At 40.6% G+C, this 24,989-nt stretch overlaps 1 protein-coding gene across 1 annotated transcript in view; it reads right to left on the reverse strand.

Annotated features, from left to right (window-relative positions):
* FGD6 (FYVE, RhoGEF and PH domain containing 6) overlaps positions 1–24,989 on the reverse strand; it is an 80,720-nt gene that overhangs the window by 10,341 nt on the left and 45,390 nt on the right. The window contains exons 8-17 of the mRNA XM_064450939.1: positions 24,034–24,121; positions 18,354–18,404; positions 12,230–12,288; positions 12,066–12,137; positions 11,510–11,578; positions 9,767–9,850; positions 8,513–8,592; positions 3,307–3,409; positions 2,646–2,792; positions 1,705–1,807 (exon numbers count right to left, since the gene is read on the reverse strand). Of these exons, the coding sequence (XP_064307009.1) occupies positions 1,705–1,807; positions 2,646–2,792; positions 3,307–3,409; positions 8,513–8,592; positions 9,767–9,850; positions 11,510–11,578; positions 12,066–12,137; positions 12,230–12,288; positions 18,354–18,404; positions 24,034–24,121 (856 nt within the window). The remainder of the gene's footprint in view (positions 1–1,704; positions 1,808–2,645; positions 2,793–3,306; positions 3,410–8,512; positions 8,593–9,766; positions 9,851–11,509; positions 11,579–12,065; positions 12,138–12,229; positions 12,289–18,353; positions 18,405–24,033; positions 24,122–24,989) is intronic.

Raw genomic sequence — 24,989 nt, forward strand, 5'->3', positions numbered from 1 at the left:
TCACACACACACTTCTGGAGATTTCCATCTCCAGAGCATGTGCTTCTTTCTCCACTGCCGCAGGCAGCTCCTTCATCTCTCTTGAAAGACTTCTGCAACACTTCACTCCTTTAAAACCCCTTTTTCTAGCAACACCCACCACTAGTTTCTAGTCCAGTCTGGAAGGAGTAGTGCTGCCCTAAGCTTTATTAACTCCTCTTCTAGAGTTGTCCCTGAACATGGTGAGGCTCTGAAATAATGAGCAGAGCAGGAGAGTAATTGGATTGCCACCTGTACTGCACCTGCTCTGCAGCTCTTTTCCCAGCTAAAAATACCTGCAATTGCCTGCAGCACAGCAGCCTCTAGTGCCCAATGCAGAGACCTGCAGGCGGTCCAAGCAATCCATCTTTCCCATTATTGCAGGCTCCCACCACCAATTCAAGGGTTGTCAATGCTGCTTTCCACACCCCCATGACAAATGCCACTCCCAGCATGCTGGAAGCCATAGCTTGATTATTTCACTGGGGCATCACAGATTTTCTGATATCCTGGAGAGCTTGCGTCAAACTGGAGGGTCTGCCAGAGAGGAGGGCAGCAAACTGTTTCAGTCCCTGCTTATGGCTCATTTGTGCATTTTATACTACAGTCTTTGGACAGAATTCAGAACAGGTCTAGTGAGATGGGACTGGATTCCCACCTCACTGGGAGGTGCCCTTCTGATTTCACATTCATTTCTGCATAATGATATGAAGATCCTTCAAAGAGGTGGATTTTAATTCCCTCAGGATGGGAAGGAAACTGACCCTGGATCTCACCTCTAATCAAATGTTATTACCACCACGCATCAGTAGTACCACAGACTCTGAAATTGCTTCAACGAAAATAGCTCTAGCGATGGTGTTTTACATTGAAACCCATGTTGCCACTGTGCAGTAGGCAACCGTTGAAGAGTTTGCTTTCAGAACTGAGGTGCAGATATACCAATCTCTTGAATTCCAGATGAGCCAAGGCTTGAGGCTGCAGAGCCTCAGCTTCAGTAAGATGAAGGCTTATGTCTTTATAGAGCCCCAGAGCTTCAGCTATCTCAGCAGCTTAGCTGGCAAAAACGAAGTTTACAGGCATACAAGTTACAGAGAATAAAAGTACATGTGAACCCACTAGGAGGTCACGACAAGCTGCAAGGACTTTACTGTACACCTGTACCCTGTGAATAATGAAAAGCAATGTACACTAGCTACTTCAAAAAGAAAGCAGCATAAGCTACATGTCTTTATCACAGAGCAAATGCATGCACGTTTCTGGAAGGAAGAGCCAATTTGTTGCACATTCACTTCCTAACTTACTCCACAGAAACTTGTTTGGGCTCTTATAACCTCAGATGCCTTTAGATTGGATACTAGGAAAAATTTCTTCCCCAAAAGGGTTGTCAAACACTGGAACAGGCTGCCAGGGAAGTGGTGCAGTCACCATCCCTGGAGGTTTTTAAAAGATGTGTAGATATGGCACTTAGGGACATGGTTTAGTGGTGGTCTTAGCCGTGTTGGGTTAACAGTTAGACTCAATGATCTTAAAGGTCCTTTCCAACCTAAATGATTCTGTGCCTATTGCTTTTCAGGCTCTAGCATAATTAGGCACTTGAACCCAGCAGTAAAGACTAAGCACAGACATACCATGATAATAAGGGTCACAAAAATAAGACAGACAGTTCGTGCAGATTTTCTTTACCTTGTTTCTGTAGCTCCCTGAAGCAATGATCACATACTCTTGCTGGCTGGTTCTTCATATAGTCTAAACCATGTTTATTTGATGAACAAGCTTGACAGACAATCTGGAATCAGATAAAAGCATTATTGTATATGATGTGCACCTGTAAATCACCAAATGCTTAAAGACGTTCATTTCAGTACTTTAATCCCATAACAGAACCTGAAATAGGCATTATTTTACATTGAAAATGGTTTAAGATCTTGGCTTTTCCTTATGTTCTTATGTTCAACATGCTGCTCCTTCCTCCTCTAAATGATAACAATTTAAACAGAAAAAAGAAAATATCACTGAATTACACAAGTTAATAAGCCAACGTTAACTATCCATGAAAAGCAGAATAAGCCTACTGTGTTACTGAACTGTTTAAATCATATGCTTTTAAAGAAATAACTAAAAATAGTCATTGCTCCCTTGAAAATTTCTCCAGAACACAGATATCTCAACTGCATTGAATTCTGCATTCTCACTTGATTAAAGCAAGAAAAATAAAGGCTTATTAGAGATACAGTTCAGAAGTGTTAAATATTTGAAGTTATGTACTAACTTAAAAACAAAATCATTATTTCTCTTATGAAAATTAGTGCGGAAGACATTTTTCTCATTCTTCATTTGTATTATGTAATTGCAGAAGCAGAAGGCAACCATAAAAGGTACTCCAAAATACAAAATAAGAAACATGTAACAGGTTGGAAGGTTCAACACTGGTCTGACATAACACCTTACTCTAAAGCACAAAACAAAACCAAAACAAACCAACATGTTGTTTTTAATCCATATAATTGTGTCCCATTACAGTGTTCCCTTACTAGCATTGTTGTGGTACAGTCAGGCTCCGTCTGTATTTGTCACACAAGGAACCCAAATGACTAACTGAAAAGGTAATCACAAAATTGCCCAACCTTTCCGCATGCCCTGCAGTGATGCCTTCTCCACGTCAATGTGAATTCACTTGTACAGATCATACACATGGTGGCTCTAGTATCAGGGATCCAGATGGGAGCCTTTGATCCCAGTGGACTATTTTCTTCTTGTTTCTCTGGATCTGCCTGAGAGAACACAGGCAGAATACCATTATTTTCAGTGATAAGAAATAAGATTAATATTTATCAGTGATTATAGGTTAACTCTAATTATGTTGGAAAGCCTTCTCTGATAAATTGTCGTCATGGTTTTAAATGTTATCTACTGTTTAATCAATGACCATTATAATGCAAGCCTGAAGACAGAACTGTATTTAATTAGTTCAAAAAGGCTGTGTGACTTTCAAGCTTTACCAGCCTATTTATACCAACAGCTGCTGTATTTTAAAATCTTTTCATTTCATCTGTTTTCAAGATTACCAAGAGAACTGAGAAAGCTGGTTTGGGTTTTTTGGAAGAAAATTATTTTAAATTTACGAAGTAGATAAAATTATGAAATATCATTCTGTTCTATCATCTGTTCACTTATTTGCCATCCTGTTCTATTATTCACCATGGAATGTCACTTGTTTCTCTAAACACCTGCATAGAAACTTCACATTCAAAAAGGGAACAAACCAACAATGAAGATGTAACATACCTCTTCAAGACTTTTGCTGGGATTAAACGTGAATCTCTTTTTTGCATACTCTTCAATTGACTTGGAGATAGCTTCTAACCACTCATCTCTTTCTGTAGCAGAACTGTTGGAGTAAAAAAAAATCAATTTTTATTATTATTAACATTTAAAACTATGAAGCAAGTGTTGATTAGACTTCCATTAGCTTTATTACACATTGACTTAACTCTCTTGCAATTTCAGTTTTATAGACCATCTCCAGTTCCTGCTGAAACTGTCATTATTTTTTAACGGCCTGCATGGTGTCAGCTATTTGTGCTGCTTAATACTAAAAAGATTTCTGTGTCTGTTATGATGGGGATTCCCTCCCTCCCTTTCCTCCTTCCAAAACACACTGTGATTGTTTCAAGGCTTGTATGTTATTGCTTCCCCCTTCTCCCTGGACCCTTGAATAGCTTGAGTAACACTGGCACATAAATGGCGTTCCCAGAACAAAGGAATGGGCCCTACCTCTTGAGAGGAGCTCTGAGATTTCAGCAAGCCTTCCCCCACCCAGCCTTCTGTCTCAGGGTGCAGCTTGTTACACCCAACCCTGTAAAACCCCAAGCTTCTGTCAGAAGAAATAACATGCTCTCTCTCCCCCAGCCTTGTGCTCCTGACTGTTTGCTCCTACCAGGTCAAGCTGCTTTGAAATAGGTATTTTTTCCCAAATATTTCCATTGGATTAGCTAGTCCAAAGAGATAAACAGATGCACTTACTGTAGCCCTTTATCCCACAGCTGGTGGATCGCTGATCAAGTGCAAGAAAAGTATTAGGCTGAAGTGGCATGGCACAGGGAGAACAAGGAGAGCTTGGCACAGCAGGAGCCTGCAGCTATACTGGATTACATGCAGTGCCAAAGCACCTCCTGAGGCCGTGGGCCCACCTCTACTTTCATATAATATAAATCCACACTGCTGCTCCCACAGAGAATAGCCTATTATACTCCCTCTCAGCCACTAGGTCTTATTTTCTTCCTTGTGCCTGAACACATGTGGCTTATGAGGTGGGCTGTAAGTACAGTGGGCTGCACTGGGAAATAAATACCTATTAAAGCAAGCCATCCACCTGCCTTTCCTCTGAATCAATTTACTGACTGGGCTTATCACACAGCTGAACAACTAGTTGTGCCAGCACCATAGAAGGTGTTCTGAGGAAGGACGGAAGTGTTTTGTGGCAGAGGAACAGCTAGACCGCTTTTTTAAGATGGCATGCCAGCTTTAAAAGGGCTTCTAAAATTTAAACCACTATTTACCACCAACATTTTTCCCCCACTTCTTAAACAGTATCAAATAAATTAGTTTGTTTAAACCAAGGAATTTCACATCATGAACATATGAAAAGGAAAGTTAGGTATGAGGAAAGCCATGATTTACACAAATTAGGTGTGCAACACCATTATTGTTTATCAGTTTTTGTAGGTTAATTTGGAAGCTTTAATAATCTTTGAACCTTTAAGGAAAATACTTTTAGCGACAGTTTTGAACTGGATGAAATTGAGTACTATACAGAATCAGAGAGGACAAATCTGGTAAGGTAAACATAGGGGAAGCCTGTGAGGCATGAGGGGGGGAAAAATGATCTAGTGCACACAGCAACAAAATCAGAACAAAAGGAGAGGAAATAAGCAAGGGCAAAGAAATGATTTATTGTCTGTCCCAATATCTCACACTCTGAGCGGAATATTTTGTTCAGTTTATTTACCTTTGCTTCCTGATCCAGTAAGAACAACTGGTCTGCATTAGCTACATAACATTCATAACTCTAATCAACTCCTTTGGGTTTTTCAAAATCTGGTTACGTTTCATTAGGTTCCTAAAAATATATTTAATAAATAAATTTAAAGTTGGCCTGGTTTTTGGAGATTAAGCAGCCCCCATTGTGTGGGGACTGCTACACATAGGGCTGCTTCCACAATGAGCTACATGGCTTATGCCCTAATATTTCTCTAGGAAGCTCTCATTTGTTAGGTTTGCTAGTGCTAGCCTCTAGGGCTGTTTACAATCCCTCAGAATTTAAAAAGCAAAGGCGGTGCCATCAGCAACTGAGTTGATGTAATGGTTTGCTGCAGCAAAACAGGCAGCATTTCTTCTGCTGTTACTCCCAGCCCTCCCCCACAGCTGCACAGCCCTACCACATCCCTCACTGCAGGTCCAGTATTTGTTGCATCCTTCCAAAAGCTGTTTTGTGTACTAAAATTGCAAGGGTTTTTTTTCAGGTTGTTTTAATTTTTTTTTAATTTAGGATTTTATTTAACAAAACAGCATTGAACTTTTAAATGGAGTGCGGAGAGTCCCAGAAATTGTTATTACTATCAAACATGTGCTAGGACCACATGTCGCCGCTGCCCAACAGAGTAAGCAGCTCGGGGGTCCCAGGAGGGCTCACAGAAGGATGCCCCTGTTGTTTCCCGGATCAGAGTCTTAGGGCACCTCTCCCAGCTGAGCTAGTCTCGCATGAGCTATCCTTATGTTAGGGGAGCCGATGCAGTTATGCCTGCCTGGGGTAGCTCTTCGCTAGCCTTATCGAGGGGGACGGGGCCAACTGGCTGCAGACCATGTCAGGCTGCCATGACTATTGTTTTCAGGACCAAAGCTTTACTTCTGCACAGTGCTGTATTGTGCAGATGTGCTAACTTGTTTCTCTGATTAACAGATTTCTAGTACAATACTGCATTGTACCATGTGAAACAATACGCATTCCTACAGATATCCCAGGAAGACTGAAACCTCAACTCACACTAGATAAAACAGAATACTAACACAAGTCGGTAAAACTAAACCTGAAGTGACAAAGATCTTGTCTAGGAATTAATCTATACTTCAGTCATTAAGTGGTTTACATTTTATTACTAGCAATTTTCACCAGCTTAATCGCTCCAAACCCTTCCCTGTCTCTGCCCCCAGGGTTGTTTCAGAATCTCTTCTTCGGTGTACACTCCACGTAACGCTTATTTTTTGTAAAAATACAGAAGTGAAATTTGTCTCCAATGTCTGTAAGATTAATTTGAAGTTTTGTAACTGAGATTTATATCACACAGGAGCCAAGAAGCTGTTAGAATGAGGCACCACCAAAAGGAAGGCACAGTCTGTATTGATAAGATACTGATTCTCTTCACGTCCAGGATATTTATCAATAGGAAGAATATAATTAATTGGGGGAAAAAAATTTTGCAAGCACCTATTGCTGGTAATGTTTCACTTGTTTCCCTCCTGCACCACAACAGACCCAGGCCTCGATTACAGACAGATAACAATCTGAAAATCCTCATTTACATTTGGGGCCCCCAGCACCACCTTCATTCCAAGCAAATGCAACCTCTCTCTGGCACTGCCGGTAACTTAGGGCTCTTGCACACACAGAGCTTCCAGCAAGTATAGAAGTAACAGAGCTGAATGCTCGCCAAAGATGCAAGATCAACAACAACACTAAAAAAGAAAGAGCAAATCAGAGCAGCTTTAGTTGGTAATGCGAGGGTAATTCCAGTAGTTTCAAGGTCAAGACAAAAGTATGTCACAAACTCTGCCCAATTTGATGAGAATGTTACATATATGAGTTTTCCCCTATGGACCAGCATGTATTTCACAGAAGTTGCTTTTAATCTACCATTTAATCAGTTCCTCAAAAAGACAAGTGTCTCTTGTTTTGTGGAAAACACGTAGGTTGTATTTCAAGATGATGATCTTTTCACAAGTTCCAATGATTTTTTTACAATTTTTAAAACGTCTGAATTAAAAGTGAAATGCTGTTTCAAGTCAAGCAGAGATAAATCCACATTGCTTACTGCAATCCCATAAATGTCTTCATTTATCTGAGTGACACCCAGTCACCAAGGCACCTAAACAGCACAGATGGGCTCGTGTTATACTAGAGCAGAGTCATACCCTAAATTGTGAAATGCATCTTTTTTTTCCCAGTGTGCAAAAGAACCAAAAGAAACATTGAAATTTGTTGAAAAAAAAAAAAAAAATACCCAAGTCTGTTGTTATAACTAACTACTGCTCAGACAATTGAGCTCCTTCATTTGGCTCCTTTGGCAAGGTTTACCGTGGTCTACCCCTCAGCTAGAGATACTGCTATCTTTGTGCAGACATCCTCACATTGGTATTTACAAGGTCACATAAAAAGAAGCAGTCTGCCCTTGCTCAGCTTTGCTAAACAAAAGAGAAAACATGTCTGTCTTCATTGGTATCAGCACTGTCACAAATGTCAGAATATATAAAACTCCAACACAGTAAAAACAACAATCCACAAAACCAGGTCTTTGCTAAAGGCATCTCGGTGAAGGCAGACCACAGCTGCTCTGGTTTAGTGCCCATGTATCCTTTTGCTGCTACACGGAGAATTTGGTTTTCTGGTAAAGACAACACCATTCCAGTAATTGCTGCCATTGCCATAATTTCAGATCCATTTCTTGTTTCAATTACACTTATTTTATCTAGAAGACCAGGATGACTTCTTTCTATTTATATCAGTTACCAATAATATTATCAAAATGTACTGTCATGCTTCATATTCTGTCCTGTTAATACATTGACAGAGCATATCAGTAACCTTGGAAGAACAAAAAAAAATACTGAAAAGCAAAGCCTAAAATTAATTGAATTGAAACAATTTTAATTCTTGTTCCTCTCAAGGAAAGGCAGTGAGAGGATAATATTGCAATTTACTTCAGGTTTCTGAAGGTGTAAGCTAAGCTGAAAAGGAGGAACCAAGAAAAAAGTTTTATTCACTCCGCTTAACAGTTAACTGTCTTGAGGACAGCAAAATCCCTAGCAGCTGCAGCCTTAAGCCCAAATCGCTCAAATACCAGCCACATTTAAGATAGCTTTTGTGCTTCTAACCATCACTTCACAAAGGGCAGTCTTCCTTACAAGTCAGGGTGAACTGTATTAGAGATTGCAAATTCATATGGTATCTGTGAAACTTACTTTATGTGACCAGGCTTCCTTTCTGCTGGCTCATTTAAAAATACATTTTCAAAATCAGATTTTGAATATGAACAAAAGTAAGTTAAGACAAAGCCTACCTTATTTCCAGAAGCTCATCTGTCACTCCCTCTACTCTGTACTTACTCTACCCAAGGGTAACTTTTCATTACAGAAGTGCAAAATAAGCTATAAAAAGCTTACATGGCCTGTTTGAAATCACATGTTTTTAAATTCATTATTAATTTGTAAAACTTACCTTGCTGAAAGAATGAAGGATCTCTCTACACTTTCAATGTTCAGTTCATTCTGATACGCTTCCTGGGTTGGTTTTTTAACCTTCAGTCAAGAGAGAAAACTTGACATTCAGACTGAAATAGTACTTTTATAGTTGCTTTAGTTTTACTTACTGTAAAATCTCTTACATTTTTATTGCAGAAGGAATACACCAGAGAGAAAAATATCAGAAGTAGGAGATCATACAGCAGGCCAGATGGCCCAGCTACACTAAGCTTGCATGGAGCCCACCATTCTATTTCACTGTGGCCCCGTACAAACACTGAAGACGTACAGGGGAATGAACCTCAAGAGCTGTCAGATACCTCCCACTGTGCTTGAACATGTCCATGCCTGTTGCCCTCTAAGCTCCTCCTGCCACTGGGCAAAAAAAGGCACTACTGCTGCAGGACAAGATGTAGCCTACTGATGTACCCCAGAGTGGTTGTCTGCCCCATACCCCCGAGGGCTCGACCACCCTCCTGATTCTTCTGAGCTACCAAGTTTCAAACATAAGAAGGTTTGAAAGTTAGGAGTGTTCTGAGCCACAATGAAACAGCTGCTGGCAGAAGAGTTATTACAGCTCTGCCTGTGAAATCTTGAACCTGGGCACCAGATCTGCGCTGCAGCTGGCCTTGGTGCTTTTCTCTGACAGGACCAGAGACAAGTTACTTGATTCCCGAGGCAACGGTTTGTTGTTTTCACTAACTGTCATGTCAGAGACTGCGTCAATATATGGCGTGCATGTCCCTTATCACTACCCAGAGGGGCTCAGGGCTTAACTTTGATGTTTTTCACAAAGGCACAGAAACAAAAGCCACACCTTCCCTCACAGTTAGCAGATCTCTATAAACCACAGATTTGATCTATCAGAGGCTTATGAGGCAGAGATGCCTAATCTCTGGGTGTGGGCAATAAAAAGCAGTTACAAGGCAGAAGTGAGGCAGTCTAAACAAAATGCAATACAAAAAATAAGTAGGCAGACTATTTCAGAGTAGGACAATACTGGATGAAATGCAGGTGAGATGATCCTGTGGCAACAAAGTTTTTTTAGGGAAACTTAAGATAGCAACCCCACAGGCTGTAGTACGCCAGAAACGTTAATCCTGTAGGATTGCTCTAGAGCATAAGCTTCTTTAATATCTCTTTCCACCAATAAAAATAGTTGAGTTTTGAAAATTGGAAGGCCTTAGTTTAAGTAGATTTGCAGAAAGACTCATTTTAACAAGTGACTCACCTTCATTCCAGCCAATGACAACATGTTGTTGAGTTTATACATCCCTGACTGAACTGGAGTAGTATACAACAGGGCATCATTGAACTGTAATATAGAAGCAATACTTTTTAATGACTAAAGACTGGTTTAGAGACATTTCATTTCAGATGCATTTTACTGGAATTACAAAACTCATGGCACAGATCAACTGTCCAGAAGGACATCTTCTACTTCCTATTGTTCCACTTAGAACCCAAGAAACATTTTCATGTATGAATTTAGATAACAATAGGTGCCTATTTATATCCTCCTTGTGTAAATATACATTTGGTACATGAGTAAACAGTGCGCGGATGTCAAAGAACAGGCTGTCAAAAAGGACAAAAATGTTTCTCATGTACTCAGCTTTATGGTATAACAAACTACTTTAAAAGGATATTAAAATTAACCATTCAAACAAAGCAAAACATTCCAGAAACTTGGAGACAGCAGAATTTATGGTTGTAAGGACAAACTTATCCATAAGTACCATGTGAATTTTACCAGTTTAAATGTGTGTCTACTGTTTATTTCCTGTTCTACCAGACTTGGCTTCACTCAGTGCACTTACTGAACAGCTATTAAGATTTTTTTTTTTTCTGTGTTGTTCAACACATGGATCCAAACTTCATTTACTGCACACAAACACAGACCAGAAAAATGAACTGTCTTGTAAGTTTTTGCCATGAGGTTCTTTGCAAAATAACCAAATGTTTCCTGAGCCTTACTAATCTTCACAACATGGTCAATGGAAAAATTACTGCTTCATTGTCTAAAGGTATAAACACTAGTGTGCACTTTTTATACCTAATAAGAAAAACAGACAAACCCAGAAACAACCCACCAAAACCCAAAACAGCCCACCACCCTGAAAAAAAAAAAACCCAGAAGAAAATCTGAGCTAGAGCTACTCAGATTAGCAACATCTGATTTGGAAAGTCCAGCTTGAGACAGCACCAGATTTTTGAGATAACCATAGATGATATCAGTTAAGGTAATCTCGGTGCTTTACATGCTACAAATTCATCTCCAGAACATAATACAGGCACTTGCAAGCTTAGAATATATACTCTGTGACTACCTAGGAAAATATTTATTTGTACTACAGTAACCACAAGACAAGATTTCAGCCAGGACTGTGAACCAATAGTGCCACAAATTACACACAGCAACAGTTGGCTTACTACCTAAATAGGAGAGATAAACAAAAGGTTTGAGTGAAAACAGAAACTTCAGAGAAGCACAGAAGTTTCAAAACAAAACAGACAGGAAGAGAATGCAGCACTTAACTTCCAGCCCAGTGGTCTGCTCAGGATGCAAGTGGGCTCATGTGGAAGAAGGAGAGAGGACGAGGGAGGGAGGCAGGGAAGGGCGCAACAGCAGCAGCGGAGTTGTAGGTTTTAAGAGCTGGTACGGCTAACTGGGATGGAGTAACTGTTCTAGTTTTTGCACTACCACAGATAACGTCTTCTCATAAAAGCACTCAAATTTTAAGTGAGCATTGCTCAAAACAGTACATTTTAGTGAGAAAGGGTTTTCTATTAAAATTAGTGCATATGCAACATATGCTCTCTCTAAATTAGAACTGAGCAAGTAGAACAGCAACAATTGGTAATTTTTTTTTCACTACCTGAAGTTATTAGTTACTTATGTTTGCAGTGTCATGTTTCAACCACTGAAAATTACACTACTGTTAGGCACACAGCAACATAAACAGCATCTTACCAGAAAGAACATTCGTGGCTGCATGACCTTCCGGGACAGCTTCATCAGTGTTCCCTCCTTCAGAAAGACCTAGCAAATTAAAACAAGCAATTCAAAACCTAGCTTTTCAGGGCACAAGGCATTCAAATGAGCTTACTTTTTCATCATTATCATCATCATCATTATTATTATTACTACACAAGAAGTGCTGCAGAAGTTTTGGGATTCAAGGTTCCCTTTCTCTAAAAGTGAGTGTGAATAGCTGCATTACAGTTTTCCACACTACACTTGAAACCCAGACAAAAACAAGGTTAAGCTAGAGGGAAAAAGCTGCCTGCAAGATCTGGCAAAGAATCATATTCTAAAAATCGTTAAGTTTTCATCAGATAAATGTCTAAAAAATAAAAACAGCACACATATGGAGAGGCAGTATTCATCTGACTGTTCGAACTGAATAATTAAGCGATGGCCCATTTTTCTTCTCAGTATATGCCAGCTTCAGTATTTTGCTTGCATATCATCTGTGCTGAATCACTGATTTCACTGCAGTCTGCTGAATGCCATCTGGAGGACCTACCCTTCCTGGCTGTACAATCTCATGGTGTCCATTTAAACTGTACTGAATCTGCATGAGTTTCTGAAAATTATCCTACAGGGAGAAAAAGCAAAAGGTAAGTAATTGCCCCTTCATTTAAAAAAAAAAAGCTTTAATCATCCAGTTTTATAAGTCAAAATACTTACTCCCTGCTTCATGATGTCATTAGCATGGTTTGCAACTTCTATGACAACAGCTAGAGCATCTGAAGAATGAAGAAATGATGTTTTGGTTATACAGACTAGTTAGCATTGGTATTGTGGTAAGCACAGATACAACATTGCCCTCCCACATCATGCCAAGATTCAAGGACCTGATTGTACAGTCACTGCATTCATGAGCACATCCCATAGATCCCAGAGACTTTGGATCATGGTTTAATAAGTGTGCCCTAGCGAGTCATTGCTTCAAATAAGTTTCAATCATTTCTTACAGCTAATCAAAACGTCCATAAGAAAAATTAAATTCTGGTTTCTCACACAAAGAATTACTTTAATTTTAATGTCTCTACTTACAGAAGAAAAGTTAACACCATTTTAACTGAGACCATGTAGAGATTAAGTTTTTTCAATTTTACAGAACTGCCTCCAGTGCCAGTCATGGAAGGCTACCTAGAAAAATTATCCAAATCTTTTGCAATTTCCTTCTTTTGTCTTTAGTTTTGTTGCACCTCAAGATAACAATATAAAGTTCACATTTCTAAATTTTAAACTTTTAATGCCAGAATAAAAAAAAAAGTCTCTAAAAGATTAGAGTTGCCAAAGACGAGGGACTTCATTAAGTACTGATATTTAACAACTAGCAACTTCACTGTAATATATGCTGAGGTGTAACTGCAAAAAGAGGTTACATAAAAGCATTAGGTAAATTACTGAACAATAAGCATATATGAGATAGAACCCCTCCAAGGATCTTATCCAAAAATTTGTAATTTACTTAAGTAGGGAAAAAAATACTAATTTAGCTGAAAGCTAGAACAACTGCTCTGATAAAATGTAGTCTCCAAAGCATTTCACATCTTCTGAGTAACTGAAGTGCAGTCAGGCACTTCAAGTAAAGGAAATATAAAGTTCACAGAGAAGCCTACCAAACCAAGTAAAATCAAAGCCTTGGGGTTTTTTTCCAGATAATTGTTACAACATTAGTAGTCTAGAGCGTATATGCTTCCCTTATTGTTGAGTTCATATTCAGAAAGAAAGCATCTTAAAAGATACAGCTTTCTGAACTGAATGGTTCAGGTCATGAAGCCCTGTAAGAAACTAAACTGACGTGTGGAAAAAGCAGCTCCCCTTAAGTCAAACTAAGGAGAATTTTTGTTCAAGATTTTCATGAACCAAGGCAATGCAAGCACAGGAGTCAGTTAAAAGGCATAGCACATATCACAGAATCACAGAAGGTAGGGGTTGGAAGGGACCTCTGGAGATCATATTGTCCACCCGCTCTGCTTCAGCAGGGACACCTAGAGCAGGGGGCACAGGAATGCGTCCAGACAGGTTTTGAATGTCTCCAGGGAAGGAGACTCCACAACCTCCCTGGGCAGCCTGTTCCACTGCTCTGGCACCCTCACAGGAAAGAAGGTTTTTCTCATCTTTAAGTGGAGCTCCCTGTGTTCCAGGTTGTGCCCATTACCCCTTGTCCTGTCATTGGGCACTACTGAAAAGAGCCTAGTCCCATCATCCTGACACCCATCCTTTAGATATTGATAGGTATTGATGAAATCCCCCCTCAGTCTTCTCTTCTGCAGGCTAAACAAACCCAAGTTTCTCAGCCTTTCCTCATAAGGGAGATGCTCAGTCCCCTGATCATCCTGGTAGCTCTCCGCTGGGCTTACTCAAGCAGTTCTGCATCCTTCTTAAACTGGGGGGTCCAAAACTGGACACAGTACTCCAAATGTGGTCTCAGTAAGGCAGAGCAGAGGGGGAGGATAACCTCTCTCGACCTGCTGGCCACATTCCTTTTAATGCACCCCAGAATATTGTTGGCCTTCTTGACCACAAGGGCACAGTGTTGGCTCATGGTCAACTTGTTGTCCACCAGCACTCCCAGGTCCTTCTCAACAGAGCCACTTTCCAGTAGTTCAGCCCCAGCCTGTACTGGTGTGTGTTCCTCCCCAGGTGCAGGACCTTGCACTTGCTCTTGTTCAATTTCATGTATTTCGGCCCAGCTCTCCAGCCTGTGCAGGTCTTGTTGGATGGCAGCACAGCCTTCTGGTGTATCAGCCACTCCTCCCAGCTTGGTATCATCAGCGAACTTGCTGAGGTTACACCCTATCCCATCATCCAGGTCATTGATGAATATATTAAACAGGACTGGACCCAGCACAGACCCCTGGGGAGCACCACTAGTTACAGGCCTCCAACCAGACTCTGCGCCATTGATCACGACCCTCTAAGTTCTGTTGTTGAGCCAGTTACCAATCCACCTCAGTGTCTACTCATCCAGCCCACGCTTCCTTAGCTTGCCTGTGAGACACTATGGGAGACAGTGTCAAATGCCTTACTGAAGTCAAGATAGACAACATCCCCTGCTGTCCCTTCATCGACCCAGTCAGTCATGCCATCATAGAAGGCTGTCAGGTTGGTCAAGCATGGTCTTCACTTTGTGAATCCATGTTGACTGTTTCTGATAGCCTCCTTTTCCTCTACATGCCTAGAGATGACCTCCAGGATGAACAGCTCCATCTCCTTTTCAAGGACAGAGGTGAGGCTGACTGGCCTATAGTTTCCCAGGTGGTCCTTCTTGCCTTTTTTGAAGATTGTAGTGATGTTTGGTTTCCTCCAGTCCTTGGGCACCTCTCCTGCCCTCCACGACCTTTCAAAGATGGAGAGTGGCTCAGCAAGAACATCCGCCAGCTCCCTCAGCACTCATGGGTGCATCCCATCAGGGCCCATGCATCTGTGACGATCCAGTTTGCATAGGTGATCTCTGACCCAGTCCTTCTCAACTGATGGTAAGTCTGCCTTTCTCTAGATTTCTCCTCTCTCCTCTGGAGGCTGAGATGCCTGAGGGCCAGCCTTAGCAATAAAGACCGATGCAAAGGCGGCATTCAGTAACTCCACCTTCTCTGCATTCTGTGTCACCAGGGCCCCTTCCTTGTTCAGCAGTGGCCCCACTATATCCCCAGTCTTCCTTTTACTACTGATGTATTTTAAGAAGCCCTTCTTGTTATCTTTGACATACCTTGCCAGTTTTAAACAACATTCCTATATTCCTCCCAAGTGGCCAGTCCCTTTTTCCACATACTGTGAACTTCCCTCTTCCATTTGAGTTTCTCTAGGACCTCTTTGCTCGTCCATGTGGGTCTCCTGGATCCTCGCCTGACTTCCTCCTAGGGATGCACCAATCTTGAGCTCGGAGGCAGTGGTCCTTGAATACTGTCCAGCTCTCTTGGACACCCCTGCCTTCCAGGGCCCTAGCCTATGGGATTCTTCTTAGCAGGTCTTTGAAGAGGCCAAAGTTGGCCCTCTTGAAGTCTAAGGTTGTAACCCGACTCATAGCCCTGCTTCTACCTCATAGTATCCTGAACTCAACCATCTCGTGGTCACTGCAGCCAAGGCTACCCCCAACTCTCACATCCTCAACCAGCCCTTCCTTGTCTGTCAGGATAAGGTCGAGCAGCACATCTTGCCTCGTTGGCTCCTCCACCACCTGCATCAGCAAGTTGTCCTTGATGCTCTGCAAGAACCTTCTGGATTGTGCATGGCTTGCCGTGTTGCTTTTCCAGCAAACATCAGGGTGGTTGAAGTCCCCCATGAGGACCAGGGGCCTGCTACTTCCAGCTGTCTGTAGAAGGCTTCATCAACTTCCTCTTCTTGATCAGGTGGCCTGTAGCAAATGCCCACAACAGTGTCACCCATATTTGGCTGTCCCTTAATTTTTACCCACAAGCTCTCAACTTGTTCTCCTTCCAACCCTAGGCAGAGCTCGATATATTCCATTTGCTCCCTCACATAAAGAGCAACTCCGCCACCTCGCCTTGCTGGTCTGTCTTTCCTGAAAAGCCTGTAGCCATCCATGACCACATTCCAGTCATGCGAGCTATCCCACCATATCTCTGTGACTGTAATGAGATCATGGCCCTGCGACCGCACACAGATCTCTAGTTCCTCCTGTTTATTCCCCATGCTGCGTGCGTTGGTGTACAGCCATTTCAGAAAGGTACTTGAGCACACAGGTTTCCCCAGAGGGGCTTACAAGGACCCACTATAGCCATGCAAACCCTTGAGGTGGATGGTCTCCTGGTTGCCATCGCATGAGGCATGAGCCTTTATCACCGCTCAGGTTGTCCTATTTTATTCCCCCATTGTGTGCGATGGCATTAGCATTGCCAGTGTGTCCCCTCCCCCCAAGTTCCTCACTTTAAAACATTTGATCAAAATTTAAGTTTAGATGTAGACATCATGATGTCAGCTGAGTTTGCTGAAAAATAGCTGGTGGTCTACTAGGCAACGTTGGAGCTGCTCCAGCCAAAACACCCCCCAGTGCCCATCCATTTAAAAGAAAATTAAGGGAAATTTAGCTAAATTCATGAAGACAGGAATGAACACTTTTTTTTTGTTTTTGGTTATACTTTCCTTCATGTATCACCTATTATATCGATTAAACACTTAAATTTTACTCATTGAATTCAAGAAAGATTGAAGAATGTTAGAGGAAATTTGCTGGTTATTGAAGGGAAAGTTCCATGATCTCAGGGCTACTTATGGAGCCAAGACTAAAGGAATCTAAACAGCATAAAATAATCTATAGGGTCATAGTCCATTAACAATGTGGTTTTTGGCAGGGAAGAGCATTCTAACTCTTATACCACTTAGCTGGAGTTATGTATTTAAATGAAGGTCATCAGGAAGAATTGTGTTGTTTGGGTTTTTTTCCAAGAACACTAACAGTAACCAAACCTAGTGTCCCCCAGCCCCCGCAATGGAATTTAACAACTAAGCAAAGTCAGAACTAAGTTAAACTTAATTATCGCAAGAAAGATCTTGGTGAGTAAAGATCAGATTTTCTTTTCTTACCCAGTTTCAAAGGTAGACTATCAAACAAGTCTAATGCATAAAATAAAGACTGTTGTTGTTACAACTAAGCTTCTGCTTTTATCTTTGATGTATGACGGGAGAGAAAAATACTGTGGAAGGTACAACTACAAAATACACAGAAGCTGGAGAAATCACAAGAAAATGTGAAGTAAAATACATATCTAAGTTGCTCACTTTTCAATTGGTCAATTATTTAATGTGCAGTGCAAGCATTAGTTTGTTCACAGCCGTAAGAAGTGCAAGGCAAGCTTTTCTGTCTCTTAAAAAGTCATCATTTAGAATATTTTCAGCTGATATTTTCAATATACTTGAACAAATATGTCTAAATGTCCTAAGAAAATGTTTACTCATAAATTTTACAGTACTGTATCAGCGGAAAAAGCTGTAAGAAAGCAAATGTGGCTCAGTGCATTTAAGGCACTCATTTACTGCAGTCCAATCAACTGCATCTGCACAACCATCCTAAAGATAATGGGCTTGCACAAATGTCACTGAAGAGGCTGAAATAAGTGACAGGGGTTCATGCAAATGAAATGGAAACATCAACTGGGAGCATTTTTAGTACTGCTGAGGCACACACATGGAAGAAGGAAACAGTCTGAATGTGCCCTGCATTGTTACACACAGATTGAACCAGCTTAATTCCAAACTACCACGAAGCATGTAATCCTGTCCTTTTCTATCACCAACTATTGCTTCTCATTTCCTCTTATCTACTTTCCTCCCATATGCAAGCAAACTTGTGGAAGTCACTTGTGTTTGTGCAACTTGTGACAAGTCAAACTGGAGAACTCCTCATATTAAAGATATCCCAGAGCAGCTCCTTGATCTTGTTCACTCCTGCCATATGAACACTTGTCCTGGCACAAAGAGAGAGGAGGCCAGAAAGACTCATAGCTGGGGGAGAGCAGCTGGTAGACCAGACTGCCTACCATGAACGGTCTACAGATGCAAGGACTGTCTCCTTCAATAGCAGTGCCCAAAATATCTGCTTAAGCTGCCTGTGGAACTTCACTCTTATCTCTTGATTTCTCCTCAAGAGTGAGCTGATACCACTGTCAACTCCAAACTTTGAAACACAAGTTTGCAATCTTTCAGTATCTCTGCTGAGAAACTTAGAACTAAATAGAAAAACATTTCTATTACTGACTTAGCATTTCACATACATTTAAAATTTAGAAACGTTATCCTATGTACATAAACTGTTATTTCTTTAATCTAAAGAGACATTTACCTTGAGTATCCCTATAGTCTGCAGATTCTTCTAAAAGATTCTTTAAATAATCTGTATAAAAAAAATATAGAGATAGTTTTGTTAAAGAAATAAACAGCACCAGAAAGTAGTAAAACCCACCTTTTTCTGGAAATCTGCATTTCAGCAGACCTACGCCACAAAGATCTGCTACTAAATCTTTTAAATCTGTCAAAGCAATAACAAAAAGAAAACTAACATTTCCATAATGAAAGTATATCATGATATCTTGCTCAGGGAAGAGAAGGTTATTGAAGCAGTGGCCTTCTCCAAAGACAAATGATATGTTGTATATATTATTCCAGAACAAAAAGAGCAAGTAAAAAATAAGTACATAATTGCAGTCTTCTACGTTTAAGCTGATGAAAAAATTTTGAAGATTATAGATATTTGCCTGAGCACATAACTTGTTTATAGGAGCTAAGAAAAAAAGTAGTCCATTACAGGAGATCTGCTTATGATTAATATTTTTTGATAATAAAAATATTACCCCCCCCAATGTTCAAATAGCCATTTTTGGTTTTCAATTATAAATTTAGTTCCTCAACCACGAGATGGCACCCTCAATCCATTAAAGTCTTGGTAATTCGAAAATCTATTTTACTTAGCTAAAATTAACTCCAAATGTATGACTATACAAGAAAACATCCCCCTCAAGTTTCCATTCCCTGGTCGAGTGTCTAGTTCACCAAAAAGTAAAATATCCTGTCAAAGATTAATATATATTCTCAGTAAAAAGTCAACCATCTATTCTCTACAAACTACAGTGTTGATCTGCTTATAATTGAAAGAAACCAAATCAGGAACTTTCAAAGAAATATACCTAATAGATTGATAATATCAATAAATACTGATTTATGATTACCTTTTAAATGAGGTATTAAAATCCTGGCAGATCTGCTGAAAACTAATCATATATGCTCTAACACGTGTTCAATTTTAGCTTTGCAGTTGTAAAAGTTTCATGTAGGAGTGAAATAATTCAACTCCCATATGCTTGCCCTACCCAAATTCATCCTTTTACTCAAGAAGGATCAGGAGCCAATTGTTCCTGCCTTCATAAGATGTCTTGCTTCATGCGTGCCCCTCAGAGACAGCTCAGTGTATTATAATCTTTTCCTTATGCAAAATAAAAAAAAAAAAAAAAAAGAGGGGGGAAATTATGAAACATGTTTCTGCAGTAAAAATGCTACAAAGAGTGAGAAATCTTGTCACGGTTAATGAAAGCTTTGAGGACAACAGAACTACAGGAAGAAAAACATTTGGCACTGAAATTTTATTTTTGGCAAAGACCTAAGGGAGGATCCAAAAGAGAGGTATGAAGAGCAGGTTGGGGTGAAGGAAGAGGAACTGGCTGAGGTCTCTTGCAGGGAAGGGGGAAGGGAGTGCTGGGAGGTCTGGCTGGGCCACAGGAACACCCACAGCTTTCTGCTGTCCTCCAAGTTTTGTCTGATCATTATCAGGTGCTGGTCAACGTGTGATCCTTTAAGACAAGTCTGACATGGCACCAAAACCTCTCCCCCACTACACTCCAAAAATATTGCATCCTTCACATCCCTTAAGGTCTTGTGCTGTAGTAGCTACCAGGCATTCCAGTGCAATATTTAGGTGGACATATATTCCATTAAAAACAAAACTTATCGTACTTCTGTTTAGGTTACACTGGTATTAAGCTGATGTGAGAGGGGAAAAAAAATCAGAAGGTATTTTGAAAGGAATGGAGAAGGGTCCACATTGGTTTTAACTTGCTTTAACCTAGAGGAACTTAAGTCATACATAGAAGAGCAGCTGTCATCCCCATCCCGTCCCCTCCCACCCTGCCTGCTAATGGATGCTCTCTCAAGTCAGAGCTGTGCCAATGCTGCCCAGGCAGAGCACTCTTGGGACTTCCCCATAAAGCAAACAAGTTAAAGCTTTACAATTGCAATGTGATCTTCATTGGGGCCAGTGAGGAGGACTCCAGTGGGAACCTCCCAGTATAAATAATAGGATCATAGAATCATTTAGGTTGGAAAAAAGACCTTTAAGATCAAAATGAGTCCTTACAGCTTGTACAGAAATACCAGCATCTTAAAGCTGCCAACCACACACACACCTCTGTGGGTTGGGAACATGAGGTGAGGTGGGTATAATGCACTGAAAATGTACTGATGGCACTCTAAGAAGCAGTCCCTGGTACACGGAGACATCCAATTTAACATCCAAAGTAACTGCGCTGGAAACTTAAAAACAGAGACCCAACATGGGAACAGTTTCTTGGCATATTCATGTTTTATGACGTGTTCCCCAAAACAACACTTTACATCACTCAAATATTTTTGGAGGGTTATATTCTAGCATGTTAAATCCTATAATCAGTGAATAGAAGAGGGAAAATTAGAGATTTTAACATAACTGCATTAATTTTAAATCCTGTATTTAAAAAGGAAGGTGGCTTTTGCCTTACAAGACTGAAGCAGCCAATAAAACTTGCAACTGTAAAATCTTTCAAGTGATAAATACATAATTTTCATCTTAATTCTATGTATATCTGGTAAGTGGACCTCAGTTTGTAGCTAAGGCTCAGCTTCAGAACAGATATTTTTAGTCTCTTCTGTGAATACACACTGGAAATTCTGTGCTTGCAACTACTTTCTCAAGGTACTGGCTTAAACTATACAGACAAGCTGATTTCATAGACATGAATAACGTTACAGTGAAAATTTAGCAAAAATATTCCTAGATAAAATAAATACAGGAGTCAAATATTAAGCTGGAATGGTATCTGTCTTTGCCAAAAAAATTTTCTCCTCTGAAACGTGCTTTGTTGTTCAGACTGAGAAGACCTTAAGCATACCTTCAGAAAGGCAGACTTAGAAATTAAAATTCATAACTCGGCTGGATATCCCAAAACACAACAAAAATCAACACAAAAGCACACAAGTACTGTTTCTGTAATGAACAAAATTTCCTTGTGCCCTGCTCCTACCTGACAGCAGCCAGCAATTCTCTCTTGCTTCTTGCTGGGGGGGCGGCAACTATCACTTCTCCTACTAAAAATTCTCTTCTGCTTCATTAACTACTTTTTGTCTCAGGTTGTCAAATTTAATTAAGTTAAACTCAAAGCAATCGTTCCACAACACATAATTGGCCTCAAGTCTGACAACTCTACTTCCGACCTGCAAAGGAGCAGTGTGTTCAAAGGCTTATTTTTCACCCCCCTCAGCCTCCTCTCACTATACCCTAGTTAAGAATAATAAAAGACTCTCTCTCTGCAAACCTTATGTTGAGAAAAAGAGGAGAGGGGCTCATCCTATAACAATGAAGAGCCTGTTCATATTGTACAGTCTCAAGTAATCTAAAATCAGAGTTTTTTGGGAGAAGTCACCTCTCCTTCATTCCTGTTAGAAATCAGACGCCTCTAATTAACCTCCCCAAAAACCCATCCAATATTGCTGTACAGAGCTCGGGCCAGTATGTGGAAAAGTGGAAGTTCACTTGCTGGACTGGAGAAGCTGTATAATTGCACAGAAATGCAGCTGAGCTGTGCCTCTCCTTGGCTGATTTATGAGTCCACCTGCTCCTTCTTTTGTTAGCACAAAAGTAACTCCACTTCAAAGCACAGCAACAATCTTGTGATGTGACCATGTAGCAGCAGGTTACCAGTACAAAGCTGTCCCACTGACACAGAACATCCTAATAGGAAGAAATCCCTGCTGACTCAGGCCTAGCAACTTCATTTCCTGGATTATTTTCGCTCCCCTGCTCTTACCCACTGCCTCCTCCTCCCTTGCCCACAGATCTCCCCGTCTTCAGCTTGGGCAGCTGCTGCATCACTGCATCTCACCACTGCAACAATAGATCCGAATGTTTCACATGTTCTCCAAAGGTTCTGCAGCACAAGTTTATCTAGAGGTTGCTCAATATTACACAGAGCTGCTGGAAGGTAACAGAACAGATGGGCTGTCCACAGAGATATGGAAGAGTGCGAATCTCAAGGACAACAGAAATCCATGGTAGATTGAACAGACTGAAAATTAAACAGATCCAAAATAACACTCCCCAGCATAATTAAATTCTTAGTCTGACCTCTTTCATTGCTCCCATAGAACAAGATAAAATTACTTTTCTAAATCGGCTGCCAGCATTGCAGTCCCGTTCCTGTCAATAGCATTTGCAGGTGTATTTAAAGCTGGGCAGCCATACCAAGGTCTGCAGACCAGGGACACCCATGGCAACCCCCGTCACCAGAGTTTTTTCATGTCTAAAACAGCCTGTCCCAGCCACAAAGGCAGTCAGTGATCACGAGGAATTGCCCTTTAACATCCAAGTTTTGTTTCAGTGTGTTCACCCCTGACATCTCTCGCTTTGCTGTATATATTGACAATGGCATTTACTCCAACCTGATCTTCTGTTCAACATTTTTAATTAAAACCTTTGAACTTATCCAAAGGCCCACTGATTTTGGAGTGTATAACAAGCCTATACCATGCCCTAAGTCAGTATCCTTTTAAAATAAAGCAACTCCCCAAATGCCATTTTATGGTTTGATTTCATCAATTAAGTCACTAAGATTTTCCCCTACAAAGTAGTCTATTTAATAAGGGTTTTTTTCGCCCTTTTTTCAACACCTGCGACCTTAATGAGATGATTAAAATGAAAACAGTCAACATTAATAACTTGGTAACTGCTGTATAACACTTAAGTCTGTATCTCCCACAGCATCAGAAGTCTAAGTACTTGCTGGGGAAATGCCAAGAAGCTGCTACAGAGCCAAAAAAAAAGGTCACAGAGCATTTTATTTTGCAGTTAATACATAAACAGAGGCTATTTTTAAATTGCTCATCAAGAAGCAAAGGCTTTCAAAAACAATGCCTTAAGTATTTCCAAATCCTTACAGGAGCCATCCCCCTCTTACAACAAACATATCTCAAAATAATTCACAAAGGAGGCCTCTATCATTGCCCTCCTTTTACAAAGAAGAAAGCACTGCATCATGGAGATGACTTGCTCAAGGTCACCCAAACATGCCAGTGCCAGAGCAGGGCACAGAGCCCAGATTTCCTAGTCTCAAACCAGCTCTTTCTACAATGCCCGTGTAACAAGTCTTAAGCACTTACTAGTAAACCCACACTAAAAGCATGTGTTTTGCCTTTAAAAGAAAATGGATTTTACAGACAAAACACCTGGGTGGGGAAGAAAAGGAGAAGCTCCATGCAGAAAAGTTCAGAGTTGCATAGATGTCTTTCACTTCCTTCTCCTAGCTCCAATTTTCCATACTACCTTTTTCCTTCATTTAAAAAAAAAGCCACCAAAAAGAAAAAAAAAAACCAAACAAACCTCAAAGCAAACAAGAGCATTCCAATGCTTTAAGGAAATTATGGGCTCCTATTACCACAGAAACAAACAAAAACCACCACAGGTTTCTTGTTTTCCAAGCCCTACTGAATGTACCATCACAGAACACACCACAGTGTTGGGAATATTAGCACCTCGCTTGTGTATCTTGCTGCAATCAAAATTAACAAAGAAATCCTCTAAACCCATGCCAGGTTTTTAAAAAAGCTTCACATATCTGAAGTCAGATAAATATGCTTTACAGATTGACGCAACCGCCTGAAAACAAGTTTCCTGGGACGTGTGAAGACTGGCTTCTTAAGCCTGCAAAAGAGCTTGACTGTACCTGTCAACAGGAGCCTGTATTGGGGAATCCTCTGAACTGGTTTGAGCAGATAGTGCTTGAGGGCCAGACTAGCACAGCGCGGGCTCATCTGAAAGAAATACCCAAAATAAGGAATGATTCTGTGGTAGTCAAGGGTTCCAGCAAAAGAAAATACTCCTACAAACAACTACTGATTATATTGCATAAGCTTTATCTTAACAAGGTGAGACTACCACAGTGTTTAACACCATATGGAAGACTGCAAGCAAAATTAATCATGCCTTAAAGTTATCAGTAAGCACTCATACTCTGTGGATTCAAAACAGGTGCTTTTGCTTGTGTGGAAGAGAGGTGAGTTCCCAGAAATTAAGGAAACACCAGTGGCAAGGGCAACATGCTCCTTTGTAACTGCTGTCAGTGTCCATTAGGCAGAAAGGCAGAGATGACAACAGCCATCACTGCAGAAGTTTTAATTAAACCACACCTTGAAACAGGATTAAAAGATCCATGCTTCAAAAATGTTAATTGTCTTGAGTTTGCTTTCAAAATAATGTCCATCTGAAACACCAAGTCCTTAAAAAGGCCTTGTATCTTCTTCCTGTCTTTGAAGATTCTACCTCAAGCTCTTCCTTTGCCCACTCTGGATAGCCTTTCGAACCACTCATAAGCAAACACAGCAGGGATTACACAAGGCAAAGCCTGTGTAACAGGAGGTAAATTCACAGTTTATGTGAATCACGTGCTTAGAGCTTGCACCTCTTCTCTGATTTGTTTTAAGGGAGTTGTGTAAATATCTGGCAATGCTCATAGGTACAGGAATCAGCTTTCATCTGATTGCTGCATGTGCTGGGTTTGAAACTTCTAGAAATATGCAGATGAGAAAATTCACTTTTTTTATGTTTCCAACTGAAATGAAACACCATTCCCATGAGTAAGCTACTGCCCTATGATGTGGTAGAGAAATCAACCTGGTTAAA

The sequence above is a fragment of the Phalacrocorax carbo genome, chromosome 1, assembly GCF_963921805.1.
Source record: "Phalacrocorax carbo chromosome 1, bPhaCar2.1, whole genome shotgun sequence".
NCBI lineage: Eukaryota > Metazoa > Chordata > Aves > Suliformes > Phalacrocoracidae > Phalacrocorax > Phalacrocorax carbo.